We start from the raw sequence: 15530 nt of genomic DNA on the forward strand, positions 1-15530 counted from the left end.
TTCCCTCCTTGCCCACTGTCAATATAACCTGTGCCGAGGTAAGGGCTGCACCATCCATGCTTTATGCAACTTTTAACCCTCCTCTATGAATTCAAAGTGTAGTAATACTGAGAATCATGCCCGCCTTTCCCCTCTTTCTCCAGCAGCAATGTCACTTTGGGTGACTGGCATCGTGACCCTCCAATGCTTCTTCTGTGAAAAATGCCCTTAGTTGTAGAAAAGGTGCAAAACTGGTTAAGCAGTGGTGAGCCACAAGTTTTTGTAATGGGGATGTATTTGAGGGAAAAACCAAAGAAACTGGGGTACGTATATTCAGAGGTGGGTGATAAGACTCCAAACTGTATTAGATCCTTCCCAGAGACTTTAGTAGATGTTACCTTCAGTATCACCCAAGCAATTCCTAGGACACCAGAGAGTCAGTTTTAGATATTCTTACAATTTACTGGTATTGCTTTACTTCTGTTAGAATTAATTAAATTCCATGCTCTGGGCTCAAAAATTGTGTTAGTATTTGAAAATACTAAAATACCCCAAACCAGAGGTGATTTGGGATTTTGTGGCTCCCATGTGCAGAGGCTGTTTTAAGTGACTACATCCAGGCTGCCTGATACAATCAGCTCAAGAGAAACACAGCAGACCCCACCAAATAACAAATGCATGCTTCTCATGGAATGCCTGTTCACTGATGGAAGAAGTCACACATTTCGGCTTTGACTTTGAGGCAACACAACCAGTGTTGGAACTTGGATGTCAGCTTTCCACAGATTTTATACATCTTTCCAAGTCTGTTCTTTGTCACTCTGTACAACAGCCATCTCCCTACCTCAGAGATGCACCTGCTAATGTCCCCAGTGCCACAGCTGTGGATGCTGAAGGGACATGGGCAGCAATGGTCAGGCTGATGGGCTCCTCCTGAACACCATTCCCTACAGGCACTTCATTATTTTTAAACATATTTTTCATGTCATTTACTGGTTCCAAAGGAAGAAAGCTGCCACTCATGAGCTAAGCACCCACATCCACAGCCCTCCTTGGCTAGTCCTCAACCTTTCTCAGCTGGCCAAGATCCTCCCTACAGCCCCACTTGTTCATGCTTCTTCTCCCATACCCTTGTCAGGGACTGCATGTTCTGATCCAGCACAGCAGTTGTTAAGTTTCTTAGTACAATGAGATTAAAGACTGGATGCCTTCAGACAGTTCTGGCTTCTCCCGAGTCCTACACATATATACCTACACACCAGTATAATAAGAAACCTGAAAAACTAATTAGTGTTTCTTAATGTCCACCAAGATACCACATGTCAACCAACTTTTCAAATAGTACTGAAATGCTAAAGTCAGGAAATTTTAAGGTTTCTGAAGGGAAACATCCTGAGATGTTTCAGAGAAACAGGGCTGTTTAGTCTGCAGAAGGGAAGGCGTGTGACCTTTTGATGCTAAAATGGGGATTACAAGGAAGATGGAGAGAGACTTTTTACAAGTGCTTGTACTCACAGGATAAGGGGAAATGTTTTTTTAACTGAAGAGGATAGATTTAAATTTCATATAAGGAAGGAATTATTTATTATGAGAGTGATAAAGCACTGAAAGAGGTTACCCAGCAAAGCTGTGGCTGCCCCATCCCTGGAAGTGTTCAAGGCCAGGCTGGAGGAGGCTCTGAGCAACCTGGTCTAGTGGAAGGTGTCCCTGCCCATGGCAGGGCTTTGGAACAAGATGATGATTAAAGGCCTTTCCAACACAAAGCATTCTAGGATTCTCTGAAATGGAGACATTCACACCTTAGTTACGTTGGGTAATTTTAGGTAAAGTAAAAAGCCTTCTGGACTTGACATATATAAAAAGAAAAAATGAAAAGGTCCAAGTCTGAAAAATCTGTTTTTCCTTAAAATCATGTACCTGCTGATATTATAGGTACAATAAAAATTTGGACTTTCAATGCTCTAAATTACTTAGAAAAAAAGAAAATCAAACCATGGTTTGTAACACATCTATCACAGAACTTCAAGCCCTAGAAGATGCCCGTGTATTTATATACATATTAGCTGGTTCCAGCCTGCATTTGAAAGTTTAGGTGGACATTTTTCTGGAAGTGTAAAAATAATATCATGGACAATATTACCTTTCTGAAATAAAAGGAACTTTGATAGAGAATAGCCTACTGTATATTAAAAAAGTAGCATGTTTCTTAAGCTCCATGTGCATTATATTTGCAATTTACATGGGGATTTGTAACAGCAGTGCTGCTCCCTGGGTGTTACTTACTTTGGATGGACTTCTCTAAGGCTGAGTTTACACAGCTGTGGTAGGAAAACCTAGCCACAATCAATTAAAAAGTGCAACACAAATCCTTTGAACAGCATTCTCAGGCTGTCCTGCTGTTGAGACAGCTACTATTCTCTGAGTACGAGTGCTCTAACTGTATTAAACTTAGTCCTAACCAAAATAAGCTTTTACTAATTTTCACCATTTAAGGAACATAAAGACCTGCCTTTGTCATTTAAAATTTAAGCTGACTAAGCCTCATAGAAACAGAACATTAAAGAACTAAAGCAATTAAATCCATTTACAGAGGTCAGAAGAGTCTCTGGGTTTTAGGCATGATGGGCTTGTATGGTTTGTGGTTGTCATTCACATGAACTTTTAGATTACGGGTTGATAGGTGGCAAAGTAAGTCACCTTTGTTTTCCTCTTGATAGCAGTGATGCTGAGCTGATCCTAGCAGGTCACCAGTGTCCTGCCATTACCTGCACTTCTGATTACTGAACAACCAGAATAAGCAGGCAAATGAGACCCCAGATGCCTTCTCTTTGTGTGGGACATATTTATTACCCACCTACTGAATCCTGCACACAAAGAAGGCCTCAGTTAATGGAGTATGTCTACAAGCTGATGCAAAAAGCATCAGGAAAAAAAAAAAAAAAGCAAGTTGCTGAAAAATCTGAAGTCTAACTAACTCACCAGCACATTGATAATACAATAATGTGGTCAATCCACTGTAGACTTTGAACAAGGATTTTTTTTTTGTTGTTTTCAGCTAATTAGTAAAAGAAGAGATTAAGGTTTTTAATCTCTTGCTCTTTCTTCCCTCTTTTTACCTGGAGGGTGTGCATGTATGTGTACAAATGTATTTCCTAAATGAGCAAAGAAAAAGTACATACATATACATTATGATGTGGAAAACATGATGTGGAGTGTGACTTAGGTTTCATTTCCAACAAGAGGGTAATTGACATTATTTCAGATTTCCATGTTCTGTGACTGCAAGCAGTCAGATGTGTGTGTGTTATAGGGTGGGAGGGGAAGGGGGAAGCTGAACAGAGGATATGAATTTTAATCAGTTTCCTGAATGAATACAACACTGTATTTCCCCCTACTCTCCTTAGGATGACAATTCAGAGATAACCTTCTCCTTTGAAAAACCTTGAAAGGAAAGTTTGTTTTTACCATAACAAATGCAACAAAAGAGGAGGGAAGCTGGGATAGGGAGAGGGCGGACAAATTAAATGTCAAACTTTCTCTCCTTACTTGAAGATAACAGCATACTAGGAAACCTTCTCAGAAGCTTAACATAAACGCAGTTAAGCTGTTGCCAGCTGCAGTAAACCTCTCTCTCACCTTTCTTTCTCTCTTTCAAGATATCTTTGAATGCCTTCTCCTTCATCATAAATCAGACCTGTGAGCAATTATCGCTCAAGCCGGATGGCAGCGGCCTGAGTGGCCACTGCTATTCCACTGCTGTAATCTGCACTTTGTCAGGTTACACTACCCTTGATGAAATTTCACATTTCTTTGCCAATGAGCGTTACCTCTCCGTTTATGACTCACTGTCTTTGCAACAGAGAACTGTGAATTTCGTTCCTCTCCTTGTAATTTGCTTAAGCATCGTGGACCACCCGGCGGTGCTGAGCACCCTCAGCAACCCATCGGGGAGTCTCAGAGCATCCCAGTAGGATGTGGTTCTGCTGCTGTTCCTCAAATACTTCCCCTGAGGACACATTCAGCCCCTCGGAGGGAGACTGGACACAGACACCCTCCTCTGGGATGGTGCTGATGCCACTGCCAACTATCACAGGAACTCTTCGTGTTCGTCGTCCCCTTTCCTATCCATGCTGCCCCTGGGTGACAGGTTCTTCTCAAGTTCCGGCCCCGCCAGCCCCCTGGCTGCACCTTGACGCCATCACAGAGAAGACTTTTCCCAATCTTTCAGCCAGAAGTTAATAAAATGAAAAAGCCAAACCACCCCGAAACTGCAGCCCCGCAAAAGGGAGCGGGCTCCAGCCGTCAAGTCACGCCAAGTCTGCGAGCGCTGCCCGGGCACCAAACGGGGCTGTGCGTCCCGCACCGCGCAGCGCGCACGCACCCGGCACCGACCTGCCCAGAGCTGCCAACCTTTGCCAGGTAACTTTTAACTCTTTATATAAAACCCCCACACCAACCCAAAGGGCACACCCGCTCTCCCAGCCATCCTACATCCCCGCGCACGGCTGTCAAGACGGGCATAAAAAAGTAGGCACAGAGAGAGAAAGAAAGAAAGAGAGAGCGAGAAAGTCACTCACCGTTGGCGGCGGCACAGAGGTTTCCAGAGCCACTTTGAACTAAGAATGACTGAGGGACAAACTCTTCCTCAGAGTCCGAGCCCGCGGCCGCCCGGGCCGCGCCGTCGCCCAGCGACCGCCCCGGGCCCTCATTGGCCGGCGGCGAGGGGAGAGGGGAGGGGGACTGCGAGCGGGGGGTGGAGGAGGCGGACGAACAGGGCAGGGGGGGACCTGCGGGCCACAGACACACACAGAGAAGGGAGGGGGAAAAAACACAGAAAGAAATAAAATGAACAAAAAAACCACGGCAAAACACGGACAGAGACACAATAAAAGTCGAGCCGGGGCACGAGGGAAGGCCGACTCCCCACCCCGCCGCCTGCCCCAGCGGGGCAGCCCTGCCTGAGGGGCGGCCGACTGCACGTATCTGACCCCATTACCTGCTGCCCCTCGGGCTGTTACTGTCCTTCAAAACTCCTATCCTCTTTATATCCAACCTTTAAAACTCGCATCCGTCAGTTTTTTTGTTGGGCTTTTTCGGTTTGGTTTGGTTTTGTTAAGATTTTGACATTGGCGAGAGCCCCTGATCCGAGATGCGCTTTGTTCCCACGGCGTGGGTGCACACTGTTAATGAGTCGTACTCACTGATGCGGCCGCGATCCGTCTTACTAACGGGAAAGCTTTGCCCAACGTATTGCGAGGCGAATTATTTCAGATTTCAAGTGAAAAGTGTAAAGTCCTTTTGGGGATTGGTTTAACAATTCCCTTCTCACTAGTTTATAAAGCAAACGGCTCAAGACCTCCACTATGCAGGCAAGAGGTGGAGGAAAGGTGTGGACACCGCTGTGTGGGGTAGAAGCAACCGAGCAAACCATCACACTGATAACAGAGCAGAAGCTCAGCTCAGACCAGCGCCGTTTCGTTGATTAAATGATGAAAAACACAACAAATAGGGTTCTAAGATTATATTTTACATAGGGCTGTGCCTGACTGAGGAAGACCTTCTAACTGACTGCAAAAAAATTTAATCAGGTACATGCAGGTTAAGTGGATCTAATTGGAAAAGCTTACTGTAAGCAATTAATGGTGATCAGGGTCCTATTCCAAACATATTTTTAAATAAAACGGCGAAGTCAGAAGTGCCAAACTGGCAAAAAACTATCAGGCAAATGTGGAGGTCAGATATGTGCAGTACATCAATAAAAACAGGGGGAATATGAACACAGACATATAATACAGGACAATGCATTTAAACATGAACTTTTCACCTTGCTACATTTGATCTGAACGTCATAATGATTAATCTCTCACATTTTCCCAAATACTGAAATTTTATCATGCAAAATCCATCAAAATAAAAGAACAGTCAGCACAAGAAAATCAGCAAACTTAAAAAATCATCTGTTTTTATAAAAACACATTTTGAACACAGCATAGCTCACAACATAGCTGTACAATATTTCTTACTAAACACAACATGAACACTTTAGAAATGGACACAAACCCAAAACAATAAAGTGGGTTTAACATTTAAATCCCCCAAAGCTGGTTCTGCATATATATTTCCTTCCACCTTGGTCATTAGTTTTTCTCATGACAAGCCCTTGGATGTCACCTCCTTGGCATATGCCAGCCCTATAAATTGCCAATTATAATCAGACAAGAAATTGTGGCATCAGAGGCAAACCCTGGGATCCAAGGAGAATACCAGACTGTACCTGTGCTTAGAGACACTTGTCACCTGAAGGAGAAAAGCCAGTGTTGGTTGAGAGGCTACACTGCCTTGTGTGAACAGCAGCCTGCGCAGCATGCAGACCACAAGCCGAAATTGAGCCCTGTGTGTTTTGTTATGATCAGCAGTGGAATTGTCTGGATCGCCTTCTTTCTGACAACCCTCCAGACAGAGAAGTTCCTCCTTTAGGAATGCAGCTTTTAAGGAATCTGCAGCCCACTTCACACTCCCTGACCCTTTTTATGGTGCCAAGGCTGTAACCTTCCCATTGTGCTAACTAGTGGCAGGAGCTGGAGACAGACAGGGAGAAAAAGGAGCACATGCAAGTGGATGAGCACTGCTTTCCTTGTCACAGTCTCTGACATGAAAACTGATATTCAGCTCTAATTCTGATCTGCTTTTGAAGAAGCAAAGTATACTCTGTGTCATCCTCTTTGTGGCAATAGAAATTTGATGAGCCCTGACATGTAACAAAGTTTAAATCAGGACTTTGATTTGCTATGCTTTCATTACAAAACAGGGTGACTTGTATTTCTAATCCTGTGCAGTAGTCAGAGGCTGAATTTTAGTGTGATGGTGACTGAAATGGAAAAGTGTAAAATCAATGTCTTCCTATAGACCCATACAGTTTTTCAGTGTACTTTGTAAGGAGAGGACACATTTTTCCAGCCATTGAGAAAGACAGCCTAGATTAAAAATGCATTTCAAGCCTATGATTCATTTACACAAATACCAGTGAAATGCATAAAAGGGAGTTAATGGTGTGGCTACCCAACCAAAAAAAAAAAAAAGTGGACAAGTACAGTAGAGCCCCAAAGCTCTCCCTGTGTTTTGTTTAGACAGTATGCTTGGCATAACTATACATGAATTCTGTAGTCTGGATGTAAAGAGCAGGAGCAGAATGAGCTGAATTTGGAATTGTAACCCTAAAAGCAAAATGTCAGTGCTTTTCTGAGTCCACATTACAAAGTTTCTGCCATTTCCACATGGTTGCAAGTTGTTGGGAGTTTCTTTTGGAAGGAGGTTTTCCCATCTCCCAGTATTGCAATTTTGGCAAGAAAAAAATTAAAAATATAAATAAAAAACAAAACCAGAACCTTTTTAATGGCAACTTTGGGTTTTAATCAACGACACCATTGCAGAGCGCACACGAAAAAATCCCATGGGCTTTCACGGTCGTTACGTGCACTTGCAGCAGTCCGTGAGCTGACCTTTACAAGGGCAGATTCCCCAGGAATTGTGCAGAACAACCACTCAGGGCTGTGCTGCTATGAAGGGCACTGGCACATTCCACCGTGCTCTGTGGAAAATTGCCTTTTGGCCATGAATGCCGGGGTGGATTCAACAGGAGATTTTGCCAGCTGCTGGATGGAAGGTGTGCCCTAGGCAGCTCTGCTGACAGCAACCAGATATAAAATGCATGGGAAGCAAAGTGATACCTTCCTTTTTAGCAAGTCAACAAGGCTGTAAGGCAAGCATGTGTTAAGTTGTGGATCCTTTAAGAGAACTGCCTCCTTTTTTTCCTGCTTGGACAGAAAACCAAGAATTAAATCTGACCTTTTCACAAAAATTAAACCAAGAGAGAGACGAAAGCTGCAAGTTTGTTTCCTTCTCAGACAAGTATCTCATTGAATTTACTGCAACTGCAAGTCCAAGTAAAACAAGCCCATAAACTTTCATTCCAGCTGCCAGAGCAAAATTTCTAATTGATTAGAGCAAAATGAATTTGCAGCAATACTGGGTTGCCATGGAACCTGAGCAAGTAGGACAACTTACTTTGCAGAATGTGCTGTTTCTCCTTCAAAAATACAAAACAGAAGGACTAGATAACACATTCATTATGTACAGTCTTGCAATTTGGAACTTAACTCAAAGAAAAACAAAACAGATTCCAAGTATGGGCCCCTTGGCATCCATTTGTAACAATCTTATATATCCACTTGCAGTGAACAGTCAAATTATGTTCTTTGGACTTGAGGCAGGAATAATAGTCATTGAATGTCTCTGTATGAATGATGTGATACTAGCACATATTCAGAGGAAAAGAGAACAGAACCTTGTATTTTATCTATGTGCCAGTATTTCAGATTAAAATTAAAAAAAAAATCATGGGAAGATATGTTGCAGTGTCTGGTAGATTTATGAAAGTACTTAGGAAACACAAACTTTGGAAATAGGTTAGTACAAAGAATCTGTTTCTCAACCGAGGAACTCTGCAATATTCAGGCAACTGCTTTAAATTTAGGGAAGAGACAAGCAGAGCAGACCCTAAATAGTTAGGGGAAAGTAAGACAAACAATAAACACGCCTTCATTTTGTGCTGCACATTTGGCTGTAATATTTAAGAATTACTTTATCTCTCACAGGATTTGGCATTCAGAGATCAAGAGCTGATTTAAAACGGGTGTACTCATGCTAGTATGAATAGAAAGGCTGCCAGAAATACAGAACATTCACAGAGATACTTCTAAAGAAGGTCAGTAAATTGTTTCATGGACTATATTCAGTGGATTATACTCATATGTTTGTAATTTGTCCCAAAAGAGGTGAAAAAGAGTGGGTATATACAATGGCTGACTTCTCACAGAGCTGAGATGACAAGGCAACAGGATTTAATAGTGTTCAATATACCCAGAATGGTATTACCTGTGATCAATAAAGAAGTAGTATCAGCTTTATTCACCTGGTAACTTCTTCATCCAAGAACCTTTAAGGGCTTTACAAGCATTGGGTATGTAAACTTTGAAATAGTGTTATCAGATATCTTGGGATCTGTTATCAGATTGGCTGATACAATGGTCAGAGAGCTGGAACACTTGTGATATGAAGACAGGCTGAGAGAGTTTGAGTTGTTAAGTAGGGAGAAAAGAAGACTCTGTGGAGATCTTCCAGCAGCCTTCTAGTACTTAAAGGAAACTTGTAAAAAGGAGGAAGTGCGTCTTTTTACACAGGCAGGTAGTGACAGGACACGAAGGAAGAGTCTTAAACTAAAAGAGAGGAGATTTAGATTATATACTGGGAAGAAACTTTTCCCTGTGAGGATGGTGAGGTAGCCCAGAGAAGCTGGGCTGGACAGAATTTTGGACAGCCTGTTCTAGTGGAGGGTGTCCCTGCCCAGGGCAGGGGTGTGGAACTGGACGATCTCTAAGGTCACTTATAGCCCAAACCATTCTGGGGACCAGACTTACATTTCCAACTGAGGCACAGAGATGGGTAATAATTGATTCAAAATTCTGTCATTTCCTGTTCCTGCATGTTGTATCTCTAGCCACAGAAACAGTCTAAAAGGCTGTTGTCACATTAAAAATATTTTTAATTAACTGGATTCCCACAATAAAGAAACAACAGTCATGGGCAATTGATTGCAAAATGATTGCAATTACCTCAGTACAACAACTGCAGTAGTTCTCACATAAGAACGTTGTAAGAACGTTGGCATTAAGTCCTGTCACTGACATTGCCTTTGTACCACCTTAAAATAGCAAAGTCTCTAACCAAGGTTAGAACTGGTGCACCAATGATGTTAAGGACCACTCCAAACAAAAGACATCACAGTACAGCTCTGGCCTTTACAATGAGGCTTTGCTTCGTGGGTTCACAGGAAGGCTGTGTAAATGGTAGCGGAGTGTATTCTGTAGTGTGCTGGCTGAGATTATTATCCTGTCAAAGGAAAGAGTGTAAACAGACAAACTTCTTTTAACTGTTTTTTATGTCTTCTCCTTACTTTACACAGGAATTTTGAGTGACCTGTACTGACATTGTTGTGAAATCTTATTGATCAATATTAATTTATAGCTAGTCTTGTGCTGGAGAAAACCATGACCTGCCTAAATAACCCTTAGGTACCTCTGTATGATAAAGGAAATAAATTAATCATTAATTCTAACACTCAGGCAGTTCCATCTCAGAGTGTATCTGATTGATTAAAACCTCACAAGCATGAAGCTGTCCTGCAGAGCTGAGATCCTGTGTGAGAGCTATCCTTGCAAAGTAGCAAACAGGGTGGGCATCAGGACATCCCTGACTGGTGACACATAGGACAAAGTGGAAAGGACAGTGACCTGCCTGCACAGCAGTGTTTGTTTCCCTGCAGAATATAAAAGGCAGTGATTTGCTCCACGGCTATTTCAGGGCATCAGAGATCCTGCTGGACTGAGGAGAGAGGGAGAATATCTGCCATTTTGCTTTTCAAGACGAAGGGGAGTGTATACGAAGATGAGCCCAGCTTATCACATGGTAGAAGACTGGTTTAGCATCCAGAAGCCTCACTCCTTCAGAGATGGAGAAAAAAGGAATTTTCCTAAGGGACAAACAGCGTTCATGTCTTTCTCATGGCAGCGTATCAAGCCTTTCTAGTGAACAGCATAATACACCTCTGGAAAAAGGGTCAGCTGAACTGTCTGGTAGAATGTGTCAGTGAATCACAGGAGTAAGGAATTGTTGCACAGATTTATTGCTACTCTTTAACAATAGGTGGTCACAACATTCTTAGTTCAACAGGCAATATATATCTTGTGTTTAGAATTGATTAAAAAAGCAGTCTTGGAAAACTACTTTTAGTTATTTATATTTCCTCAATTTCCACCTGCACTTATGTTCATTTCAGTTAATTTAATTTCATGTATTTGATTTATAGCTTTAGAGCCAGAGGGGAAAAAGAATGACACAAACGGGACAAATGAATATCATCTTAACAAGAAAAACCTGGGCAGTTGCCATGTCGCTAAAATTAAGAAATGAGTAGTTGTGCCTAGAAAATGAGAAATAATCACATGCCCTGTATGAAGACTGGCATACTGGGGGGATAAGGGCCATGTGAGGTTAAGAAGGAAAGAATAAATTCACCTGGGCTGAAGTGGAGCATGAAGAACACATGTTACATGGACTTCACCTGCCTTGTGGGTGATTTGTGTTACTCTTCCAAATTGTGTTTTTCCCCTCCACTATGCTGTGAAGATAGGCAATGATTTTCTTTAGCCATTTACTAGCATAGTGCATTTTCTATTGAGGAAGTCAAAAAATCACTGTCAGCAGGGCTTGGAAGCATTCCTGTTTGTACAGAGCAGACCTTGGTTAGACTCTCGTCTGGATGGAAAACCTCTAGCTTTGCAGCAGCTCTGTGAGGAATGAAATACTGGGATATATAAAAGCATCACACCTGAATGCCTGTTACCTGCCACTGTCCCAGCACAGATCTGGAGCGAGCATTTGGATCTTATGCAATTATCCCAAATAAAGCAGAAGGTAGAAAGGGACAAGAAACAAGGCAGACCTCAGATCTCCTTTTCCCCAGCAGAGGTTACTAACTTGACCCAAAACAGCAGAAAGCAATTATTGATTGAGCAAGATGGAGAGTAGCAGGGAGAAAATTGTTCCCTTCCGAAGCACAGTTCCTCCATGGCTTGGGGTGCTCTGGAGCAGCACAGCCACACTTAGAATTTTTCGCCAACAGAAGAAAATAATACGGCAGATTTTCAGAAAATTACACGGGCAATTGCCCGAGCCGGATACTCAGCTTGCTCATTTATAGGCACAACAGTAGAAACAGATTGTGTAAGTTAGCTACATGATTTTCTACAAGATGCGTCACCAAGGCTCAAACTGTGCTGCTATTTAAAAGCACAAACAGGTAACAAAATTTCCAAATATGTGGGAGATTCTTATATCTTTTTCAAAATCAAAGAAGTAAGGATCAAGAAAGAAAGACTTTCTTCTGATAGAGACAGTATAAACAATCCTAATCACCACAGAATATTTATATCATGCCTTGTAAAATATTTATGCAAGTAATTCACATCATCTAAAATTTTAAGGAAAATGCGACCCCCTATTTATGGCTCAGCATTACAAATGCTTCTGTAGCTTTACTCAAACCCAACTTGTAAAAGAATAATGTAATCAGTAGGCAGTCTGATGAGCTGCCTGTGAAGCGGCCTCTCTCAGTCTGACACTAATGCTCTATCTGATCCAAACAGCCAATATAAAGTATGAAGTTCTCTGCAAGTGATTACATGCAAATCTCCTAAAAGGTCCATTTTCCTGTATTTGATCACCAAACTGTAGGCTTTATAGAAATTGTTTTTTCTAAGCTCAGTGCTAACAAAATGGTTTACACTAGCCTTGGAGAACTCTCTCTGAAAGGCTTGGTCAAGGCAAAGAACTTGTTCATGCTCCTGCTATCCCAGCAGGAAAGAGTTATTATGCGTGGGCCCCTGCAAGGCTTTTTCACCTGCCCTAGCAAATAAAATTTACAGAAATGTCATGCAGGGTGGCTGGCAGTAATTTTCTAAAATTAACCTTAAAGTAATGCCAGAGGAGACAAAATTATGGAGTGCTAGAAACCAACCAAAATCACGTGATGTTAGAGCCATCTAACAGACAGCAAAACTAATTCATCCTACAGCCAAAGCACCAAAAAATCCACAAGTTCAGCTCCCAATCAGTGATACACTCTGCAACTGTCCTGGTCCCTGGGGATGGGTTCTAACACATATGTGTAAAACAGTGCATGATGAGGCAAACTATGCTGTTAAGGAAGAAAATGTGTATTTCCACCCGTTAACTAGATAATCACAAACAAGCATCTCTGGAAAAGAGTGAAGGTTGCAGTTGTTAAGAGAAATCCCAGAGTTGCTTGAGGAAACAGAAGGATAATGTGACATTGTGCAGCATAGTCACTACAATGTCTCCCTACAGTCAGGGGAAATACAACCTTTATCTTCCAGAGGCCACTTTTTCAGTCTCCAGTTTGAGTTGGAATGTCTCATTTCTCTTCACTGACTATACCGGGAGCCTTGGTGATCCTTACTTGTGCATAAGTGAAAGTGTCATGAACCCCCGGTTTAATGTCTAGAATCTGCCTGAAGGTAAGACAATCCCACTGAGATGCTTTTGGCAGTGACAATTTGGGTTGCTCCATAATAGAAATCTGTAATTGGCCCATCATATGTGCACATCATATGTGACACTTCCCTCCCAAGCTCAAAGACAAAGGTACAGTACACTACAGTACAGTACAGTAGCAATGGAATTGGTGATGAAACACACAAGCAGCTGGAGATAAAAGTTTCAGGAAGGAAAACTGAGATGCAAGGCTATTTTATGCTTCTCTTGGGAAAAAACATAGTCTGCCTGAGTAAGTACAGTCCAAAGGAAACAAAACAGCTGCAGGTTCTGGCAAAGGGGTAATAAAGGTGTACTGCAGTGAGACCTACCTGTCTGTGCATAAGTGTTCTGGGGAGGAAATTTGGGGTGACCCGAACGTTCTCTCAATAAAGAGATTGCATCTGTTCTGATTACTGTTAAGATTACTGTTGACTTTGAATTTCTGTACTGCATAAAACAAATTAACTTGCTCAGCCTCTAACACTTACTGGGGCAGTCTCCTCCTAATCCCAATCTTTATCTCCACGAGGGTTGGACGCTTGCATCCTTAAAGTTTATGGGACCTGTTTTCCAGTCACTGTTAATTCTTATATTCTAGCCAAGCTCCCTGATTTTTGTAGGACTTTTTCTGCAGTGCATGATTTCAAAGTAGGCAAACAGCCCTTCCTGCAACATCTAAGAGTCATGGTTCAGAAGATCACTTTCTTTCTTCAGCTGAGAAAGAGATCAAGGCAATTTGTGCTGAAAGACTCTTCTTAGATGAACTCTTAAAGGGATCTGATTAAGAAGAAAGGTTCTTTTCCATCACACTGTATTGTGAGCTAGCCCTGGGGATCTGGAATAGAAGACAGTGGAAAGCGTGAAGCTCCTGCAGAAGGGGAAGCAGGATGACTGCCCCAGGATGGTGCTGAGACTCAGTCCATGTGCTCCAGACACCAGCAGCAGAGCATGGTGCTGTGTTCAAGGGGAAGGGACTGCAGCCCTGCTAACACTTGTGCTCAGCACTGTGCTGCCATGTGCAGCCTGCAGCACCTCCATGGCTCATGTCTGCACCCAGGCTGACAGTGGGTGTTAATCCTTTCCAGCTTACTCTGAGAGTAACTCCCCACTCTGTAACCTGGGGAAGAACTCTTTCAGATCTGTCTGATCTGATCCTTATGTGTCAGGCTCTTATTTGGCATCCACCTCATACTCCTGAATGCATCTGAAGATTGTACATACCCTGCGCCTGGCACAGCTCATTAAAAACCAGACCTATCCTGCATCTTCCAGCAATTTCAATCAGTTCTGTCTATTCATTCTGCAGGCTTTTCAAGACATGGACTCCTTCTTCTTGTGTGCATGTGAGGCATGCAAAACTGCAGGACTTTGATCTTGTGTTTAGCCATTAGGTGTTCTTGCAATGCAAGCTGTAAGAATAGAGAAGCTGTTTGTGCTCAGGTAGCTGTAATTACAGTGGAGGAGAGCATTTCAGTGCTCTGTAGGGAGGGAGAGGCTGAGAGTGTCCCTTTGCTAAAATCTGCAGGCAGGACAAGTGCTGTGTTTCCAGGGAGATCCAAGTGAACATCACACACTTAACTGAGAAAGCTGCTAGGAAGATGTGCACCCTCACTGCTCTATTCCAAAATTTCACCTTATAAACTTGACTTCAGCTTTGTCTTCCCAGAAAACTTTCTGAATTTTTGCTGATGAAAACATATCTGAATCTGAGGCTATGCATCTGTAGAGGATGCTCTTCTCTCCTGGGAAAGATTGCCATTTTATGGTATTGCCCAAGAAGGTAATGCAGGAATATGACAATATTGAGCCAGGAAAAAAATAGTGTTTGACTAAAAGTTGTGATTTGCTTTACATTTGTTTCAGTCTTAGAACAACTCAGAAACTAAACAGTAACAGCCACCCACAAAAAGAAAAGAAAAGGATCAAGAGGAATTTTCAGGTATTGACTGACATTTCAAGTCCCAAAACAATGATGGGAACAATGGGAACAATCCTTTTCCCTCCAAAATTTATGTATTTCAGCAGACAGCAAAACAATTTGCAATGCAATAGCAAAAATTCAGAAAGTTTGAGACACCACTGATGTTACTGTTATGTTTTTTTCTCCAAAGCATTGATTAATGTCTTTAAAGCTGCAATTTAAATACCTCAGTCATGGCTTTACTGACTTTTGCCCTGTAAGAAACTTTACTTTGACTTTTGTTCCATTCCCTGCACAGTGGAAAAGATGAAATTTTTCAAGTGACTATAAAGAGATTGGACCCAAATGATGATTTTCTGGATAGAGGGAAGGTAATGATAATTCAAAACACATTGCAGGGACATCAGAATTATTTAAAAATTCGAGTAGTTCAGAGAAGAGTGGCTATAAGCAGTAA

At 42.1% G+C, this 15530-nt stretch overlaps 1 protein-coding gene across 20 annotated transcripts in view; it reads right to left on the minus strand.

The window, feature by feature from the left end:
• The window catches only part of TENM4 (teneurin transmembrane protein 4), a 1564491-nt gene that overhangs the window by 255101 nt on the left and 1293860 nt on the right, over positions 1–15530 (minus strand). For 16 of the 20 annotated variants that reach the window (XM_074535017.1, XM_074535019.1, XM_074535018.1 and 13 more), the window contains one exon: positions 4557–4766. The exons of the other annotated variants lie outside the window; for them this stretch is intronic. In XM_074535017.1, coding sequence (XP_074391118.1) covers positions 4557–4766 — 210 coding nt within the window. The remainder of the gene's footprint in view (positions 1–4556; positions 4767–15530) is intronic. 20 annotated transcript variants of the gene reach the window in all.

The sequence above is a fragment of the Zonotrichia albicollis genome, chromosome 2 (genome assembly GCF_047830755.1).
Source record: "Zonotrichia albicollis isolate bZonAlb1 chromosome 2, bZonAlb1.hap1, whole genome shotgun sequence".
Taxonomy (NCBI): domain Eukaryota; kingdom Metazoa; phylum Chordata; class Aves; order Passeriformes; family Passerellidae; genus Zonotrichia; species Zonotrichia albicollis.